The sequence below is a fragment of the Rhinatrema bivittatum genome, chromosome 7 (assembly GCF_901001135.1).
Source record: "Rhinatrema bivittatum chromosome 7, aRhiBiv1.1, whole genome shotgun sequence".
In the NCBI taxonomy this organism is placed as follows: Eukaryota; Metazoa; Chordata; class Amphibia; order Gymnophiona; family Rhinatrematidae; genus Rhinatrema; species Rhinatrema bivittatum.
In genome coordinates this window covers 275,489,884-275,511,307 of record NC_042621.1, presented here as the reverse complement: position 1 = coordinate 275,511,307, position 21,424 = coordinate 275,489,884, and the positions used below count along the sequence as shown (strand labels likewise).

At 45.5% G+C, this 21,424-nt stretch overlaps 1 protein-coding gene across 1 annotated transcript in view; it reads left to right on the top strand.

The window, feature by feature from the left end:
• LOC115095930 (steroid 17-alpha-hydroxylase/17,20 lyase) overlaps positions 1–21,424 on the top strand; it is a 132,004-nt gene that overhangs the window by 703 nt on the left and 109,877 nt on the right. The window contains exon 2 of the mRNA XM_029610282.1: positions 11,485–11,623. Coding sequence (XP_029466142.1) covers positions 11,485–11,623 — 139 coding nt within the window. The remainder of the gene's footprint in view (positions 1–11,484; positions 11,624–21,424) is intronic.

The following is a 21,424-nucleotide window of genomic DNA, read 5'->3' as shown; positions in this document are numbered from 1 at the left end:
CTTTACAACAGTTGTTGTTCAGGTTTAGGAATTTATTTGCCCCTGCAAGACTATAAAAAAAAGTTGATTGAATTGACTTCCTTATAGATTAATACACCATCAGAGGAAGCCAACAATTATTCCTGCTATTCAGCTTTATTTCCAGTTGTTGCAACTTTGGATGATAATTTATGATTCATTATTGTGAACATATCTTTAATTCCTAGGGATATTTGATTGTAAACCATGAAGATTCCTAAATGATTAAGATTAATAGTGTTTCAAAACTATTTATACTACATCCTGACAAAGATCCAAAACTCTTGCTGATGTATTATTTATGTATTTATTTAGAAAGATTTTTTTATCTGCCTATAGCAGACAAACTGTGCTATTCTCTATTGCACCCAAAATAAGACCTGAAATGGTTTTATTCCTCCTTGCTACAATGATTAAAGTTTTACAGTAGCATTAAAATAAAGTGGGCAAAAGGGGACAAACTTACTCAGTGCCACTTTCTAAGCAAATTGTTTTAGATGTGGGCAAGGTTTTCAGACTTTTGTGAGGGATGGGAATATAATGCATTAATTCTGTTCTGGAATACAGGTCCATATCTGAATTTGTCCAGGGAATCATTTCAGTATTTCTAGGCAGCTGTCGCAAGCAGCAAACGTTTTATGTCCCCATCTCAGAGTCTTTGGTACACCTAATCAAGGTTTTCAGAAGTCGTCAGCACAGAACCTCCTTTCACTAAAGCCCTTGTATTTCTCTTGAGTTTATGAAGTCTTACAAAAGGGATACTGTTGTATAATTGCTGCAGGAGGATGGTTCACTACTTACTTTTATTTATTTATTTATTTTTAATTTTTATATACCGAAGTTCTAGTAGGGACTACAAATCACTCCGGTTTACATAAAACGAAGAACTGCTCAACAGATAGCGGAGCTTTACATGGAACCGTATAACATATGGAACAGTATAACTGGTTGACAATTTAACATAGTGCTAAATAAAGTGATAATATTTTAACTGGTAATAAATAAAGAAATATAATATTTTATATAAGAAGTATAACTATTTAACGTAGCAATAAATATAAATATAAGCAATGCCTAATATATATATGAAATAAAGTGGATTTTTGAGCTCACAGATAATTGTCCAGTTGCAGATTCTTAAAAGTAGTACTTTATACAGTGTCCATAGTTAAGGGATGGAAGTCTGTCAGTCATAGTAAGATTAAACGTCTGGGAAAGCTTGTTGGAAGAGAACTTTGTGGATTAATTGTTTGCTGTGTGGGTGCTGGAATCGAGAGCCTGCCAAACATTTATTATGCATTTCTGTTATCACACGGGAAGGAACATTTTTACCTTTTTAATAGTCTGCTGAAATTCCTTCATTCCTAGGAGTTTCCCATTTGGTATTTGATTAATGACCTAATTCCCTTTACAATAATTGGAGCTTCTAGATAGTAAATATCTCCAAGACTTACTTGTAATCTAAGCCGGCAGATACGTTTTTTTTTCTGTAGAACTTTGGTAATAACTTGCTTTGTTCTGTACAAATTACTTAAGCAGTGTTCTCAACCTAGTCCTCAGGGACCACCCAGCTAGTTGGGTTTCCAGGTTATCCCCAATGAATATGTATGCGATCAGTTTTCATGTACTCTATCTCCAATACATGCAGATTTCTCATACATATTCATTGTGAAATCCCAACTGGTTCTGGGGACCCCAGGTCAAATTTTGGAAGCTCTGCAATAAGGTATGCTAATAATTTCCCTTTCCTGTTATCAAAATCATAGTATTTGTCTCTGGTTTTCAATAACTGACAAACAGAATTTGTGTTATGGGGTTACTTGGACTGAAATCCTATTTGGCTTTTAACAGATATTATGGATTTGTTGTGGAAGGAAGACTTCATATTGCTTCTTTATCTGTTTGTCCTTTATTTTTCTTAGTTTTACATTTTTATGCTCTGTTTTCTAATAGTTGAAATTTGAGAGATTATTAAGCTCATAGTCTCCATCTTCGCTCCATCCCAGGGAAGCCCTTGATTATTTACAGAGAGAATATTTGCTAAGGTTTTTCTTGCAGTTCATTGGGAATGTGGCATTCAGATGCCATCTAGTGGATCTAACTTTTAAAGCATTGATCAGTGCATAATACTGATTTATTTTAAGTCGAGCGGCTGTAAGCGATATGCAGTCATGTTAATATAAAATCTAATCTCAGTTCTGCAGTTCATAATCTTTAGGTTTCCAGAAATTGATTAAAAAATCTATTTGGGAAAATGTTAATTAGGAGAAGAATGTATCATTGTGTCTTCTCTCTCTTCTGGATATTTCAGTCTTACAATATTGTGTAACCCATGTTCTGTGTCCCTGTTTTTAATGTTCTTTAGAAGACTTTACATTTAGCCTATGAAGGGATCATGTTTTTCATTAAAATCCCTACACAGTATAATGTCATTGACTTTCTGCCACGAGGAGCCTAAAGTACAAATTCTATCTCTTTTTTTGCATTTATTCATCTCCCTTAAGTCAGGCACATTACAGACAAAATGGCCTAAGAGGAAAATAGTAAACTATTGACTAAGTTACTCAAAAGTAATCCTGAAAAAATGGTACCTAGCCTAGTTTAGTTTTGAAGTTTCCATAAGTAGGACAGAGAAATTTCAAACTGAATAATGCCAAGACCCAAATGTTGAAGAAAAGAACATGCTCACATGTGGTATATTTCTATAACAAAATAAGAAAGTTTTGGATGGGGAAGGATTAAGGATATATTAAATATCCAACGTGAGCTTTCATTTCAAATTATTAAGAAATTGAGTACAATTATGGAAGATATTTCTGCTTGTAATAAAACACCGATAGATATTTTTCTATCCTTGACTTATTTATTTATTTATTTATTTATTTATTTAGCATTTTTTATATACCGAGGTATAGCAGAGTTGCCTTCACTCCGGTTTACAGTTATAACAACCTGTTACATTAAAAATTTGAAAGATTACATTTAACAAACTGAGAACTGTCATAAAAAATTAGTAAAAGGAGAGACGTGATGACGTCACCAGCGAGCATGGCAGCTTAGGCATTCGCTCCCGGCTCTGCCCTGTACATTTGAGCTCTGAACAGCTGCAAACGCACTCTTTTTTCAGCGCAAACCGGCGATCCAGTTGTCCCGACGGCTAGAGATGGCGGGGAAGAGAAAAACTGTGAACTTAAAACAATTCTCTTATGAGAAATTGGATACTGCCGACGGCGCCCCTGTAGCAGAGCAGGCCGCTGAGGGGGACGTGGCGCCCGAGCCTGACCACGCGGCGCCACAGTCTTTACATGATCTCCCTTCGCGCTCTGAACTACGGGAATGGTTCATAGAGCTACGCGCAGACATGCGGCAACACAAACAGGAGCTCCAATCCCTCATAACGGACGTTAAGGAGGATCTGGCATCGATGGGACAGCGGGTCGATGACCTTGATACCCGGATGGACGCTCAGGAGGAGTTCATGCAAAGAACTAGCGAATCGCAAAAAGTAAGCAGGGCGGAGTGCATGAACCTAGAAGAAAAAATAGAAGACCTAGAAAACAGGTCACGTCGCAATAATTTGCGCATAAGGGGAATCCCTGAAACGCCCGATTTTACAGATTGCAGGGAGGTGGCTATACGATTATTTCGCTTCATCATGCAAACGGCGCCACCAGTTAGTGCGGAAGAGGAACGGCCTCCTCTCACCTATAATGTTGAAAGAGCGCACCGGGTGCAAGGCCCCCGCAACGGGGATCGACCCAGGGACATACTGCTTTGTATGCAGATATTCCGAGAGAAGGAGCAAATTTACTTGGCGTCCAGGAAGCAGCGTGAGTGGGTCTGGGAAGGCCATAAAGTGAGCATTTTCGTGGACCTGGCGGCCTCCACCCTACGTAAGCGATATGAATTGCGAGCCGCGATGACGGTCCTGCAGGAGAAGCAGATTCGCTACCGCTGGTCATTTCCCTTTGGGCTCATTTTCACCATTGAGGGGGTCACGTATCGCATTAAGACCCTAGCGGAAGCGAAGGAGGCCTTCAATAAAGCTAATATCCCTCATGACCTGCCTGCCAGTAAGCCGGAAGAACTACCCTTCAGGATGACCGCTACCCCCGGATGGCGGAGAGTGGGCAATAATAAACGACTGGCGCGGCAGAAGCCTACTCATGCCCCTGGCTTCAGAGGCCCGAGAACTGACGCTTGATTCTCAGTGCCGTGTCGACGTATGCAGCTTTCAGCATTTGAGTCGCTTAACCTTTCAATTGTACAGGACATCATCTCATTGCGTAAGTCCCCGGCAGGATTTGTTCTGCCTCAGGATTCGCCTTGCTATGCAACAAGACGACCGGGACAAATACGTACAAATATGCGAACAATGAGCTGGCTGAGCTTAGTGCTCTATGGTGTGTTCACGTTCTCAGCCTGCAGGTATCCAGGGCGAGGATACACTTGGTTTGGGGGGATTGGGAAGGGCGGGCAGGGGGACCATGAGTTCATATCACTGTTATAATTTGTTATGTTATTCTGTACAGGCTGATTGGAGGGCGAAGGGGGAACATTGTAAGGCTGCATGTGGGAGTGTTGGGAACCCTGAATGGCGATGAAGGTATGGTCCCTTAATGTCAAGGGTCTTAATTCCCCCAAAAAGCGGCAACTATTGCAGAGAGACCTGCAACAGCAGGTTTCCATAGCCTTTATACAGGAAACGCATTTGCGTAGGCGCCATGAACGCTTATTACAGGTAGCGGGTTATCCACACGTGTACTTAGCAGCGAGCACCCGCGGCAATAAATATGCTGGCGTGGGCATTTTGATTGCCAGCTCCATCACGTATACATATTTGTATCACATAGCGGACCCCAATGGGAGGTATCTTTTCTTAAAGATAAAGCTGGATCAGCAAGTTTACACACTCATTAATATTTATGCCCCTAATAAGGACCAAGGGTGTTTTTTACGTACTTTAGTGGATAAACTGAACCACTATATAGAAGGCCAGGTACTGTGGGGGGGTGATCATAATTTGGTTCGTAATCCGAGAATGGATACTTCACATCGCACAAAATCTGGTAGTTGGGCTGCCTCTTCTGAGTTAGCTAATGTGATCTCTCTCTGGGGTTTAGTAGATATATGGCGATCGAGAAACCCCTTTTCTAGAATGTACACTTTTTTTCCCATCCACACACATCCTACTCCAGGATTGACTTTTTTCTAGTAGATAAGGGGTTGCAAAACCAGGTCCTGGATGTGGGGATTGGAGACATCACGTGGTCAGACCACGCCCCGGTCTGGGTGACGTTGACACTCTCAACGGTGGATATGGGCGTCCGCTATTGGAGGTTGAGAGAGGAGCTACTGGGGATGAGGAGCAGTGTCGGGTAGTTAATGAATACCTTCAAGAGTATTTTCAGCAGAATACTGGCTCCGTAACAGCAGCGGGGTCCCTGTGGGAATGCTCTAAATTAGTTATCCGAGGGAAGCTCATAGCACTTGCTACTGCGGGGAAAAAAAAAAAGGTAGCAGCGCAGAACAGAACTCCTCGGCAAGCTGAGTAGGCTGGCCCGTCAGCATGCATATTCCCTAAACCCTGATTTGTTAAGACAGTTGAGTGCTGTACGCACAGAACTGCATATGCTGGATGCAGCCTGGGTTGCACACGCCCTGGAGCGCACTAACCAGAAATTCTTTGAGGGATCCAATAAAGCAGGCCGCATCTTGGCCCGCCAGCTGAAACAGCGTACTATTCAGAACAATGTCGCCAAGATAAAGAACCCAGAGGGGAGGTATGTCACTTCTTCCGCAGAGATTAGGGAGCGTTTTACCAAATTTTACGAGACCCTCTATAAAAAAGATGACACTATCTCTGAACAGACCATTGGGCAGTATCTTCAGGACTTACTATTACCAGGCCTTACATTAGCACAGCAAGGTGTTCTTGACGAACCGATCAACTTGGCGGAGGTTCAGGTGGCTATTCGAGACCTGAAGGCTGGCAAAGCCCCGGGTCTCGATGGCTTCTCTGGAGCGTATTATAAGAAGTGCAGCGCATCCCTCCTCACGCCCTTAGTGACTTACTTTAATAGTCTGCGGGAGGGGGCTTTCCTACCCCCGCACACTAACACAGCCGGTATAACAGTGCTAGCAAAACCTGGCAGGGACCCCAATCAATGCAGTTCCTATAGACCGATATCCCTCATTAACCTTGACCTGAAGATACTGGCGAGGGTGCTCGCAGCGCGTCTTAATATAGTTCTCCCGGGGTTGGTCCACCGGGATCAAGTAGGGTTTATACCTCAAAGAATGGCGGCAGATAATGTGCGTAAGGTCACTGACATACTGTGGTGGGCCAAGAAGCAGAACACGCCATTGTTGCTTCTGGCAATTGACGCAGAAAAGGCATTTGATCTTGTGCACTGGGAGTTCTTGTTTGCCACTTTGGAAAAAATGAATTTTGGGCCCATGTATCTGCAGTGGCTTCGTGTACTCTACCATCTTCCCACAGCGCGCATAAAGGTTAATGGGGGATATGGGAATGAGTTCCCGGTACAGCGCGGGACTCGACAGGGGTGCCCGCTATCGCCCTTATTGTTTGCTCTCTTTTTGGAGCCTTTTACAACGCGGGTCTGTAACTCTGCTAAAATTACAGGTGTCAGACTAGGGGATATGCACATGAAATTATCTCTCTTTGCGGACGATATTCTCATGACCATCACCAATCCTAACACCTCCCTCCGGGAAATTACCTCGGAGATCGCATCTTTTAGTGCGGTTTCTGGTTTTAAAATTAACCTAGATAAATCCGAGATCCTTAATGTATCAGTTGACCTTAGTACTCTCCAGGAATTGCAATGGCTATTCCCGTTTAAGATAGCAAAAAGCGCTATTAAATATCTTGGGGTGCATATTGGGGCTGACATTGATGATTTATACAACCTCAATTACACGCCTCTTCTAGGTAAAATAAGGAAAGACTTACAGACCTGGGATCGGGGTCAGCATTCGTGGATGGGGCGCATAGCCATTGTAAAAATGAACATCTTACCCCGATTTCTATATCTGTTTATTACACTGTCTATTCATCTCAGCTCTGCCCTGCTGAAGTCATGGCAGAAGATTTTATTTGACTTCATTTGGCGCAGGCGACCCCCAAGAATATCACGTCGTTTGTTGTATTTACCAAGGGACAGGGGAGGTCTTGGAGTGCCTCATCTAGCAAAATACTATGTGGCGGCTCAGCTACTGGTGATTACAGATTGCCATAGGGTAACTACTGCCAAACAATGGGTCGCCTTTGCCGACCGTATATTGGGGAACATGCCACTAGCAGCATTGGTCTGGCAGCCACGTGATACTTGGGTTTCTGTGGATGCCTTATCTCCATCCATTAACACTACTATGCGATTATGGGATAAGTGGAAGAAGCAAATTATAGGCACCCGCCTGTATTTTTATTCTACTCATATTACTCATTTAACCAATTTCCCTGCCGGGCATCATAATCCCTCTTTTAGGGGTTGGCAAGCTAGAGGTCTCCTCAAAATTGAGCAATTCTTGGGGGGCGGCTCCGCTATGACTTGGCCTCAACTTCAGAGTGCATACCAGCTGCCTGCCACAGACTATCTTACAGGATGTCAAATCTCCCACTTTATTAAAAGTGCATCTGTATATTCTTCCATAGTACAGGGTAAAACATTATTTGAACACTACTGTGATGATGCAGATAAAAAGTGGGGAATGGTTTCTAAATTATACGTCCTCTTGTCCGAGGGTGCAGTTGAGAGTTTCCCCCATACTAAAGCTTGGGAGCAGGATTTGGAGCGGGCCATTACAGCTGAGGAATGGTTACAATTGTACACTGCAGTAAAAAAGTGCTCTGTTTCAGCGAATATGCAGGAGAATTGTTACAAGATGCTTACCAGGTGGTATTTGACTCCTCATATACTACATAAACGCTACCCCACCCTCAGTGATATGTGTTGGCGAAATTGTGGCAGCCCTGGCACTTATATGCATATGCGGTGGTCTTGTCCCCTGGTGCATTCTCTGTGGTCCCAGGTGGCTCACTGGTTGGAACAGGTTCTACAAGTACCTGATCTCTTAAACGCCGGGTTCATGCTCATTAGCTTATCGCATAAAGAATTGACTAAGCACCAAGCCTTATTATGTCAACAGGTTTTTATTGCTACTCGGATGGTTATCGCACAACATTGGAAGCAGCCAGTGCTTCCTGCACTTACATGTGTACAGCACAAGGTTCATTATCTATGCCGGATGGCGGCAATCACAGCGGAATTGCATAGAACCTTACCCCTATTTCGAGATACTTGGACACCCTTTTTGGACTGGAAAAAATCGGCTACTGATTAGTCTTGTCAACTTGCGATATCTTCCCTCTCAGACACCAGAGACCTAACAGAGTAACTGTACATTCATCAGCAGCGGTATGCTTCATGTGGAAATTGCTTATATGCCAGTTTACTGGAACTCATGGTGGGGGGTAGGGCGGGGAATGGGGATGAAGGATGTTTATTACGTTTGAAAATGTTGAAGGACATTATGTTTGCCATTTGCTGTTATGTTGTTCACACTTGCTTGTCTTTATTTCAACATAATAAAATATAAATTAAAAAAAAAAAAATTAGTAAAAACAAAACAAGATATACCAAAAGTTAGGTACACTGAAAACAGGGTTCATACATAATAGATATCTGTAGTTAGAAAGCAGGATAAATTGTCAAAGGGGAAGACTGAAAGTTTTGAGATCAATAGTCCGAAGTGTCATTATGAGATTGGCTGAGTAGCCAGGATTTTAGTTCTTTTTTAAAAGATTTAGGGTTTTCTTGACCGGTGAGGTACTGAGGTAGTGAATTCCATAACTTTGGGCCGATGATGGAAATGGCTCTGTTTCTGGTGGAAGAGAGTTTGGTGAGTTTTATATACCGTTATTCGGTTGAGCCATCATAATGGTTTACAAAAGTGTACAATATATTGTAACTTAGCATTAGTAAGAACAGTAAACAGATTCTTAACAAATATGTAGTAGTATCGAGACATTTGAACCATTAAACAGTATTAGCGAAGTGGATATCGAGTCCAGAATGAGATAATATTAACAACTTAACAACTGGAAGGTTAGGTGGTTTTTTTTTTTTCTAAAAAATACATACTTGATGGGGTATAACAGTAGTTCCCAACCTTTTTTGTTTCGTGGCACACCAGGCACAGGGCTTACTTCGTTGTAGCACACCAACCACTTTTCCATCTTCACTTTCTCTTCTCTTCCCTCTCCCCCTACCCCTTGGCATCATTACCTTCTCCCTTCCCCCAGCATGATAATCATGCCTGTCCCCTGATATCATCATCTTCTTCCCTTCCCTATCATCTTCTTCCCTTTCCCTCACTCCCTGGCATATTAGCATCACCTTCTCACACCTGGCATCATTATCATTACCTTCCTTTTCCTTCTACTCCTCTCCCCCACACCCTGACATCATCAGCTTCCTCTCCTACCACCATGATCACCATCATCACCACCTTCCCTCTCCCTCTACCACTCTGCTGCACCCCCTGGAATCATCACCTTCTCTTTCCACCTCCTCACCCCTGACATCATTATCATAATTACCTTTCCTTCTACTCCTCTCCCTTACCCCCCCCCCCCCCCGGCATCATCATCTTCTTCTTTATCCCTCCTGCTTACTTCTGGCATCATTATCACCTTCCCTCTGCCTCCATCCCTCTACCTCACCCCTTGGCATCATCACCTTCCCTATCCCTCTCCCCCCTGACGGCATCTCCTTCCCTCTGCCTTTACCCCTCTCCCTCACCCCTTGGCGGTATCATCATCATCACCACCTCTCTGCCTCCACCCTTCTCCTTCCGTTCCCTGGCATCATCTCTTTCCCTCTTCCTCGACCCCCTCTCCTTCACCCCCTGTCATCATCAATTTCCCCCTCTCTTTCTCTCCATCCCTGGCATCATCGCTTTCTCTTCCCTCTCCCTCCACTCCCCATGCAAATCACCTTCTGTTCCCTTTCCCTTCTACCTTGGCATCAGTTGCCCTCTCCCTCACTTCCTGGCATCATCGCTTTCCCTCTCCTGTCTCCCACTGACACCATCATCAATCTTGGGTTTCCCCCACACCCTAGCATCACCTTCCAACTTTCCTCCCCACCCCATTATATCATCATCATCTTCCCTCTTCCTCCACCCTTCTCCCCCAACCCTTGGCCATTATCACCTTCTCTTCCCTCTCCTCCCACACACTGTTGCACATTAATCTGTTCCTTTCCCCAATCCCTGAACAGCAAAATGTCTGGGTGCCGGCTTACCAAGTTCTGCTTCTTCCTCCTTTGCCAGCCTCCCTCTGCAATCTAAACTGCACAGGGCCACAGGTCTCACAAGCCTACAGAGCCCTGTGCAGTTTCTGTTACACAGGAGAGCCGGCAGAGGGGGAAGCAGGAGCAGCTGAGGATAAGCGCTGCTTTCTGACGGACCCTGCTGGCAGGAGGACATTCTGTGGTCCAGGAGGGAAACAGGAAATGAGACTGCAGCCGCGGCACACCTGAACTCCAGCCATAGCACACTAGGTTGGGAAACACTGGGGTAAAGTATGCTAAACATTACAAATATGAAGCTGTTGCAACCAAGAAAATATAATAGACTTACCAAATTTCAGTACATCTGGAAACCCCATAGATCTTTTTACATAAGAACATAATTTCCATGTTGGGTCAGATCAAAGTTTATTGAGCCTGGCATCCTGTCTCTGACAGAGGCCAATCCAGGTCACAAGTGCCTGCCAGATAACATATAAGAGCGAATTTTCAAAGGAGTTATACTTGTAAAAATAGCATATAGCTGGGCAATTTTCAAAAGCTCATTTATGCCTGTAAAACCTTTTGAAAATTCAGCCCATATTGTACATTGTGAGAGTAGTTTTTGCCCTGACAAATTAATACCTATGTTCACAAAATGGAAATTTATATTTAAAAAATTCTTGTGAATGCAAAAATGATGCTAAACCTCAGGGATATACTTTTACTGCTCTTGAAATCCAGGTACTCCCCTAATTCTGATCTTTTTTCCTTTACTCTCAGGTCTCTAAATTACTAATACATGTTTACTATTACCATAAGGGAGTTTGCTCAAGACCAGAGAAACAACAATGGGGAAAGCAAAAAGACACATGATTACTGCTTCTGCTTGTAGGGAGGAAAAGGCAGAATTAAAAGATAGAAGGCTAAATAAGTAAATATTTGAAGATTATATTAAAAAAAACATTTATGGAGTTGTTTGCTCCCTTTGCTCATTCTTCACTTGCTTATTATCCCCACTCAGCACACCAATGCCTTAAAAAGCGAAGATGCCTGGACGGTCTGGCAGTAGGTGTTGCAGATTATACGGAGTTACGCAGAATTGACAACTGAATTTTGATATGCTCTGTTTCTGCCTTCTTATTTCAAGATAACCACAGATATCCTCACCAGAAATGGGAAAGATATTGCCTTTGGAAACTACAGCCCAAGCTGGAAGTTCCACCGGAAGTTGGTTCATTCTGCTCTGTCTATGTTTGGAAAAGGGTCCCTTGCTATTCAGAATATCAGTAAGTAATGAAATCATAATAGTCAATTCATTTGTTTTACATTTCATAAAGATGGAATGGAAATAAAGGTTAACAAACAAAAAAAATAATATAAAGCGATACCTTTTTATTGGACTAACAATATACTTCTTGACTAGCTTTCAGGATTTAACACTTGTTTCTTCAGGTTCAAACAGAATGAGCAGATGAGAGTAAAAGATGGCATTACCAGAAAATACAAATGAATCATAAAATACATTACAATGGTAGTGTGTCGGGAAAGGAGCTTTGATGCATTAGAGCAGTGATTCTCAACCTTTTTTCTGTTGGGACACACCTGACAGATGATGCTTACATGTGTGACACACTGAACACATGATCATCACAGGGCTAAATGTAAACATATACTCTGCATCCATAGGAACCCCCCTGATCCCCAACAATGGGTTCAGAGCAAGCTAGTATATTTCCCTATACAACTTGCCATACAAAAGAGATTCCCATTCTGATATCATCTCAGTAATAGAAACACAAACTCCCTCTACTACCAAGTGCATTGTATAATAGAAAACCTGAAAAAAAAACAAAAAACCCCATTTAGCACATGTAGCAAACCTGCCATACTATATGGCCGATGCAGTACAACGTGTGTCCAACTTGGGGAGAAACTAATAGCGCTCATCACATGCAAATGCATGTGAATGAGCCTATTAGCTGTTCGTTCATTCCGAATGCAAAAAAAAAATTGTGCACAAAAGAGGGATTTTGCAGACAAGGATCATTGCTACACCAATATGATGCCTGTCATTGTGGAGCATACTTACTATGGTGACAAAGTAGTCAACTATGTCGACAGAGTAGAAATGTCATCTTTGTGAGACTTTCCTCACTCCAAATGATGTCAAATCTTCACCAAAGTGTACTGTGCTGTTCGTACATCTCACTCTACATGCGAAACTGGCCCCTAAACCACCACCACCACCACCTCATCTCAACCGATTAGATGGACCTCCTATAGAGATATAAATACTTCACTACTATGAGGGCCTTGTAGATAGTCTCAGTCTCTCTCTCTCTCTGATGTGAAATAGGAATTCTCACAGGACAAGCAGGATGGTTGTCCTCACAAATGGGTGACATCGAGGATGGAGCCCAACCACGGAAAACTTCTGTCAAAGTTTCAGGAACTTTGACTGGCCCCTACTGGGCATGCCCAGCACGGCACTAACCCTGCAGCCAGCAGGGGTCTCCCTTCAGTCTTCTTTTTTCCGCGCAGCAGTAGCCACGCGGTCAAAGAGCTCTTAACCACGTTCCTGACAGGAATTCTTCAATTAAATTTCTGAAGAAAATTTTCCCCTCAGGGGTCTCCCTTCTTCAAATTTTCACTCCGCGGAACTTCGGTAAGTTTTTGCCGTCGTTTGGTCGACTACCGTCGAGTTTGGCCCTCGAGGCCCGTTGGTAGTTGACAGTCCCGCTGCTAAATTTTTGGCCTATGGCCATGGCATCGGGGTTCCGTCGGTGTCCGGATTGTACCCGAACTATGTCAATCACAGACCCACATAGAGTCTGTGTTTTGTGCTTAGGAAGCGAGCATGATGTCCTGACTTGCACCAAATGTGCCCTAATGACACCAAAAGGTTGCAAAGCCAGAATGGAAAAGATGGGACTCCTTTTCCATGCTCGCACCCCAACGCCATCGATTGCATCAACGTCATCAGAACCGGCACCGTCGAAGTCTCATCATCATCGACAGCCCTCCGGTGACCGTCCGCCATCGACAACTTCACGGCCATCGACTCCTGTCTCTTCCCCTGATCATCGAGGGGATCGGAAGGAGAAACATCGCCATCGATGTCATAAGTCTCGGCCCGTCGAGGAACCAATGTCATCGACCTCCGTACCGTCCGAGCCTCCGCCAAAGAAGTCTCAACCAGAAGTGGCACCGTCCACTCCTGTCTCGCAGACACCGAGGCAACCCTCACCCCTCCGGGGTTTGGGAGCCGCGATTCCACCGGTGACGGTGGTCCCTCCGGCTCAGCCTCCCTCTCCCGTCGAGCCGGGTCTCGTTACCCCAGGTCTCCAGGCAGAACTGGACCGGCTGCTCCAGGAGGCCATCGACAAGGCGATACTACGGTTCCAGACTCCTCCGGCACCGAGAGTGGAACCGGTCACCGATCCGATTCCAGCAGCACTGGCACCGCTGCTTGCCCGGATGGAAGCGCTTATGAATGCCCTTCCACCGGCAATACCCGGATCACCGACAGCTTTCTCATCAGGTGGAGAAACACCGTACTGAATTCCCCCTTCGGGGGTAGTTCCATCGGTGCCTTGTCGTCCCTCGCCACCGATACATTCCTCGGGGGCGATACACACATCAGCTCCACCGAGGATTCCGATGCCGACACCGGTTCCTTCGATGCCGGCACCGATGCCGGCACCGATTCCATCGAGGACATTCTCGATGCCCCCGGTGATTCCTTCCAATTTCTCGGAGCCTCAACCGGGGCCTTCAGGTATTCAGCCCCCTCATGGTCCTACAGGTCAGCATCCTGATCCTTATGACACCTGGGGTGATGATACCTCTACTGACACCGATGATTTGCCTTCACCACCCTCTCCTGCGGGGAGTAGAAAGCGTTCTCCCCCTGAGGACCTCTCTTTCATAAATTTTGTGAAGGAAATGTCAGAGTTGGTCCCTTTCCAACTTCAATCTGAACAAGATGACAGGCACCAGATGATGGAATTACTCCAATTCCTGGATGCCCCTAAGGTCATCACCTCTATTCCAATTCATCAGGTTTTTCTAGACCTTCTCAAAAGGAATTGGGAATCTCCTGGATCTATTGCTCCGGTAAACAAAAAAGCTGACTCTACCTATCTCGTACAGTCAGCACCTGGCTTTCAGAAACCACAATTGGACCATCATTCTGTTGTGGTAGAATCAGCTCAAAAGAAAGCTAAACGACTAAAGCCACATTCTTCCATACCTCCTACTAAGGAAAATAAATTCCTAGATAGTATAGGTAGAAAGGTGTACCAGGGAGCCATGCTGGTCTCTAGAATAGCTTCTTATCAGCTGTATATGACTCAATATAATAGGGTCATCCTAAAACAGATGCAGGAGTACTCAGATGCCTTACCAGAACAGTTCCAACCACAGCTTCAATCCCTACTAAATAAAGGATTTGAAGCTGGGAAGCATGAAATAAGAACGGCTTATGACATCTTTGATGCTTCCACTAGACTTTCTGCTACGGCCATCTCTGCCAGACGCTGGGCTTGGCTCAAGTCATCTGACCTTCTTCCAGAAATTCAGGACAGGCTCTCTGACTTGCCCTGTCTAGGGGATAATTTGTTTGGTGAGCAGATTCAGCAAATTGTTGCTGAACTAAAGGATCATCAGGAGACACTTAAACAGCTCTCATCCATTCCTCCTGACTTGCCATCTAAACAGCCATTTAGGAAGGACTCCAAAAAGTCTTTCTTCCGGCCACGGAAGTATTATCCCCCACTAGCCAAGGCAAAGTCTACGAGGTCTTACCATAAAACTCAACCTCGCCAGTCTCGTAAACAAAAGCCCGCAGCAGCTCCACAACCTGGCCCTGCGGCGGGTTTTTGACTCTCACTTAGAGAGCACTTGCCAAACCCCTCTTCCAGCCATACCAGTAGGAGGTCGGCTGTGCCACTTTCTAGAAAGGTGGCATCATATCACCACAGATCAGTGGGTGATAGCGATAATTGCACATGGTTACCATCTCAACTTCCTGACTCTCCCTTCCGACTCCCCACCCCTGCAGGCGTGGAGACTCACCGATCATTCTGTTCTTTTAGAGCAGGAAGTTTCTCTTCTACAGTCAAACGCTATAGAACCCGTTCCTCCCTTACAACAAGGACTAGGGTTCTACTCCAGGTACTTCCTGATCCCAAAAAAGTCAGGGGGATTTCGTCCGATCCTGGACCTACGGGCCCTCAACAAGTACCTTCACAAGGAGAAGTTCAAGATGGTAACCCTGGGCTCGCTTCTCCCTCTGCTGCAAAGAGGGGATTGGCTATGCTCTCTAGACCTGAAAGACGCATATACCCACATTGCGATCACGCAATCTCATCGCAAATACCTGTGTTTTCTAGTAGGCCGAAATCACTACCAATATCGAGTGCTACCTTTCGGCCTGGCATCCGCACCATGAGTTTTCACCAAATGCCTCGTGGTAGTTGCAGCTTTTCTGAGGAAGGCAGGTGTCCACGTCTACCCCTATCTGGATGATTGGTTAATCAGGGCCCCGACCCAGCATATTGCTCGGTCCTCCCTGACCCTAACAATTCAAACTTTGCTTTCTCTAGGGTTTCTTGTCAATTACGACAAATCCTACTTAATCCCATCTCAGACCTTATCCTTCATTGGGGCAGACTTGGACACCTTACAGGCAAAAGCCTTCCTTCCTCATCAACGGGTTCAAACCCTTGTGTCCCTAGCTCGCCAGCTGCAGTCTCAACACACAGCAACAGCTCGCCAATTCCTCGTTTTACTGGGACACATGGCCTCCTCAGTTTATCTGACTCCCATGGCCCGTTTAGCCATGAGGGTCACGCAGTGGACTCTGAGATCACAATGGACACAAGCTGTTCAGCCTCTGTCCTCCATTGTTCGCATCACAGATGCACTCCGTCTGTCTCTTGCTTGGTGGACAAATCAATCCAACCTCCTACAGGGTTTGCCTTTTCTTCCACCAGATCCCCAGGTAATCCTCACCACCGACGCTTCCAACATCGGTTGGGGAGCCCATGTAAACAATCTACAAACTCAAGGATTCTGGTCACTAGAGGAAGCCAAACACCAGATAAATTTCCTGGAGCTGCGAGCAATTCGCTATGCTCTCAGGACTTTTCAGGATTGCCTATCGAACCACGCAATCTTAATTCAGACGGACAACCAGGTGGCCATGTGGTACATAAACAAGCAGGGAGGCACAGGCTCCTTCCTTCTGTGTCAGGAAGCAGCGCAGATTTGGGCAGAAGCCCTCTCCCACTCCATGTACCTCAGAGCCACCTACCTGCCGGGAGTAGACAATGTATTGGCAGACCAGCTGAGCCGTGTCTTCCAACCACACGAGTAGTCACTCAATCCCTTGGTGGCGACCTCTCTGTTTCACAAATGGGGTTATCCCCACATAGACCTCTTTGCGTCCCCTCAGAACCACAAAGTAGACAATTACTGCTCTCTCATTCGGAGCCAGCACTCTTGGCCGAGGGATGCATTTTCCCTCACGTGGACAACCGGTCTGCTCTATGCATTCCCTCCACTTCCTCTTCTGTCGAAGACTCTCGTGAAGCTGCGTCAGGACAGGGGAACCATGATCCTGATAGCACCGCACTGGCCACGCCAAGTGTGGTTTCCCATACTCCAGGATCTCTCCATCCGCAGGCACATTCCTCTGGGAAAGGACCCGCATCTGATCACTCAAAACAACGGATGCCTCCTCCATCCCAACCTCCAAGCCTTGTCCCTGACGGCATGGATGTTGAAAGGTTAGTCCTTCAGCCATTTAACCTTTCGGATTCAGTTTCTCGTGTCCTGATCGCTTCACGAAAGCCTTCCACAAGAAAATCTTATTCCTACAAATGCAAAAGGTATACATCATGGTGCACTTCTCAGTCACTTGATCCCCTTTCCTGTCCAATCTCTAAGTTCTTGGACTATCTCTGGCATCTATCAGAATCAGGTCTAAAGACCTCTTCCATTAGAATGCATGTCAGTGAGGTAGCCGCCTTCCATAAAGGTATCGGGGGTGTCCCTATTTCAGTACAACCCCTTGTTACACGTTTTCTTAAAGGATTGCTCCATTTGAAGCCACCTTTACGTCCTCCGGCCCCATCTTGGGACCTTAACCTGGTTCTTGGTCGCCTTATGAAACCACCTTTCGAACCTCTTTACTCCTGTGACTTAAAATATCTCACATGGAAAGTATTATTCCTTTTGGCTATCACTTCAGCTCGCAGGGTTAGTGAATTACAGGCCCTAGTTACCTATCTGCCTTACACTAAACTCCTGCAGGACCGGGCGGTACTCCGCACTCACCCTAATTTTTACCTAAGGTAGTTTCGGAGTTTCATATCAATCAATCCATCATACTACGTATCTTTTTTCCCAGGCCCCACTCCAACTCCGGGGAACAGACTCTGCATACCCTAGACTGCAAACGGGCTCTAGCTTTTTATCTAGACCGTACAGTTGCTCACAGGAAGAGTACTCAATTATTTGTCTCTTTCCATCCTAACAAGTTAGGACATCCTGTGGGTAAGCAGGCTCTTTCCTCCTGGTTGGCGGATTGCATCTCCTTCTGCTATCAGCAAGCTGGCATTCCTTTTCAAGACCGTGTGAAAGCACACTCTGTGAGGGCCATGGCGACGTCAGTGGCACACCTTCGATCGGTGCCGCTTCCTGACATCTGCAAGGCTGCAACCTGGAGTTCCCTCCATACATTTGCAGCCCACTATTGTTTGGACAAAGCTGGAAGACAGGATTCCATCTTCGGCCAATCTGTCTTGCGTAACCTTTTTCCAACATGATGTACCAACACCCTTCCACCTGCCCGGTAGGGTGCGGATGCCCTCTCCCAAATTCCACCCCAGTTGTTGTGCCTGTTGCATGCCGTTGGGTACGTTTGGTGCATGTTCGGACATCCTCAGCTCGGTACTCACCCATTTGTGAGTACAACCATTCTGCTTGTCCTGTGAGAAAGCAAATGTTGCTTACCTGATGTAACAGGTGTTCTCACAGGACAGCAGGATGTTAGTCCTCACGAAACCCGCCTGCCACCCCGCGGTGTTGGGTTCGTTTTTATTTTTATTTTTCGGCACTGCCTGTAGCTTTGAAAACAAGACTGAAGGGAGACCCCTGCTGGCTGCAGGGTTAGTGCCGTGCTGGGCATGCCCAGTAGGGGCCAGTCAAAGTTCCTGAAACTTTGACAGAAGTTTTCCGTGATTGGGCTCCATCCTCGATGTCACCCATTTGTGAGGACTAACATCCTGCTGTCCTGTGAGAACACCTGTTACATCAGGTAAGCAACATTTGCTTTATCACGGGGTGCAAAACTTTTACCGCACCACACGATACCTATGCAAAGCACTATGTTAGTGCGTGGTGCAGTCATTCTAAAATTTCCATAAACAACCCTTTTTCTTAGCACGGGCATTATCCATGCATTATTATAGCATTTTGATGAATCTAGGGGTTGATTGCAGCTGCAAGAGAACTAAAAAATCTGTCCTTTCATGCTAGCAAAAGAAAAAAGACTGTGGAAACTCATGCCACAGTGGTTGCGTGGGAATGTCCTATAAAGAGATAAATAGGTGCACATAGTGAGGCCCTTCCCAGAGGTGTTCTCTCTCTCTCTCAGCCCATAAATGGCCAAAATGCAATTCAAAAAATGTATTGCGAATTGCATTATGGCCATTTCGGGCATATCGCACAACCTGACGCCAGGAAAAAAGGTGTAGTTATTTCCAGTGTTAAAACCGTGCAATAGCATGCGTTTTGCTTAGAAAAAACTGGGGTTTTCTGCGCTCTGAGAGAGCTTTTCTATCTTGGCACAATCGGATGATGTCAACCACTTGGTGGCTGATCCTTTTCCTGCTTGTCCTTGGAGAAAAAGTTATCACCTTATTTTATTATTTTTTTTTGTTTGTTAACCTTTTCTCAAGTGGACTAACATGGGAACCACATTATTTTATCCTTTTGGTATTTAATTCAGCATTTGAAATCAGTATTTTGCAAGCAGTTAATTTGGAAGACTTGGTTTTGCTTCCTTTTTGATTAAAGTGGTATGATTGCTGTCTTAATGCACCTGAATACATAAAAGAGCAAGAAACATGCTACTGTTTTTTTTTGGCTACCTCTTAAAAGCTAGTCATACATTTATTTAGTTTTATTTGATTACATGCTCAACCTTTCAGCTCCAAGCGAATTACATAAACCATCATACAATGGTTTCAAGTATGATTATACATTTTTTAAAAATATGAAACTTGTACAGTGTAAGGTTGTTGTTTTGGTTTTTTTTCGAGAGGTGGGAGGGTAGGGTTTGGGGTTCAGGGTATGTTGTAAATACACTGGTTGTTGTGATATACCTTTGTACTTTGGCAGTGTTTGATTTTTTGATGCACAGCAACGATAGATGTTTAAATCTTAGGCACGTATGCCCTGTGAAATGAATAAAAAGATTTTTCCATAAAAAATACAGATTACATTCAAACATCTCCCACAACAATTCTGACCACCCTCCACACCCCTACCTCCCCAACTATTTTTTTCACTTCCCCATTCCTTCAATCTCTGCCCTTCAGCCTATCCTCCCCATTATCATTTCACTAAACATCACTTCCCTGTACTTACCTGGATCAGTCTAGACTCTTGGGTTTTGCCTCCTCACCAACAGATGGAGACAGAGAAGTTTTGACTGTTTCTGCCCTATACCTTGAGGTGCCACCTACAGTCCGTCAGTATTTCTTTGTCTCCAACAGATCGTGGAGGTGCATTCCCTACAGTCTGTAGTTAGTAAAAAAAAAAAAAAAGAGGAGTGAGAACCGGGACACAGTTTTTAGTGATAGTTAGGATACTTTGGTTTTTCTCTTGGCCTTAGTCTTTTTTGTTTAAAAAAAAAAAAGACAAGAAAAGTGAAGCGGACTTCCCTGAGCCTCCCAGGGGGTCCTGTGGGGGCCATCTCCCCTGGAATTCGAGGCGGGGGGTACTATGGGTTGAGGACCCCATTGCCCTGTGCTACCGACTGCATTTGGGGTGAAACCGGGGAGCCCGACTCACTCACCCCGACTCACTCACCCCAGAGGCCAGGATCTGAGCCTTCTCTCAGGTTCAAAAAAAAAAAAAGAGCAGAGTCTTTTTGCCGGGCTGGACTCTCTGTTTGCCGATGCTGTTTTTCCCACCGACGCTGTCTTTTCTCCTGCGGGCTCATTTTACTCCAGTCCCCAGAGTCTTTTTGTTATGCCACATGTGCGCGCGTTTCTAGAGAGGGGCTCTGCCTGCCTCCCCGGGGGGGGGGGGGGAGGGCTCCTCAGTAGGTGTCGGGGACAGTGTTTTAGGGTCGTGCAGAGAGCCTGCAGGGCTCGGGCGACCGCGGCTTGCCTCGCCGGATACGTTCCTGCTCAGCGAGGGAACGGATGCCATTTCGCGCAGTGGTGCATATCGCGCAGTGGTGCATATCGCGGAGGGGGAAGGGGATTCTCACCCTCCTTTATCCCCGCAATGGGCAGCCTCCGGGGGGGGCATGCCGATGGATAGACCAACGCTGCTGGCAGAGGGAAGCTCCGAGAGGGCTTCAGACTCCTCCTCCTCCTCTTTTTCGTCAGATTTCATTTTATTACTGCATAAAGCTTTCAAGGCTAGGAGGTCCGCAAAGAGGCAGTTGGGCAGTAATACAGCTCCGTAGGTGGCCAAATCAGGCGAAAAGGCCCTAAGAGGGCAAAACGTTTGGAGAGGGCCAGGGACCAGAAGGCTAAGCACCCCCTTTGGCCCACCTCGTCTCGCCCAGTGGCAGACTCCTCCTCTGAGGTTTTGGAACCAGAGGAGCAGGATCTCAGGAGCAAGCCCCCTCTGGGGGTGGATCCCGACGGTGACCAGGATCTTTTTTCCAGTCAGGGCCCCCATGGGGTGGACAAGTATGATCCAAAAGTGGTCCGTCTCTTCCGGAGGGACGAGTTAGGATCCCTTATCCCAGCGGTCCTGGAGGAATTTAGGCATTGACAGCCCTCTGGAGGACTATCAGATGGAGTCCGTTGATCGGTCATGGTGGGTCTTCGAGGTCCGAC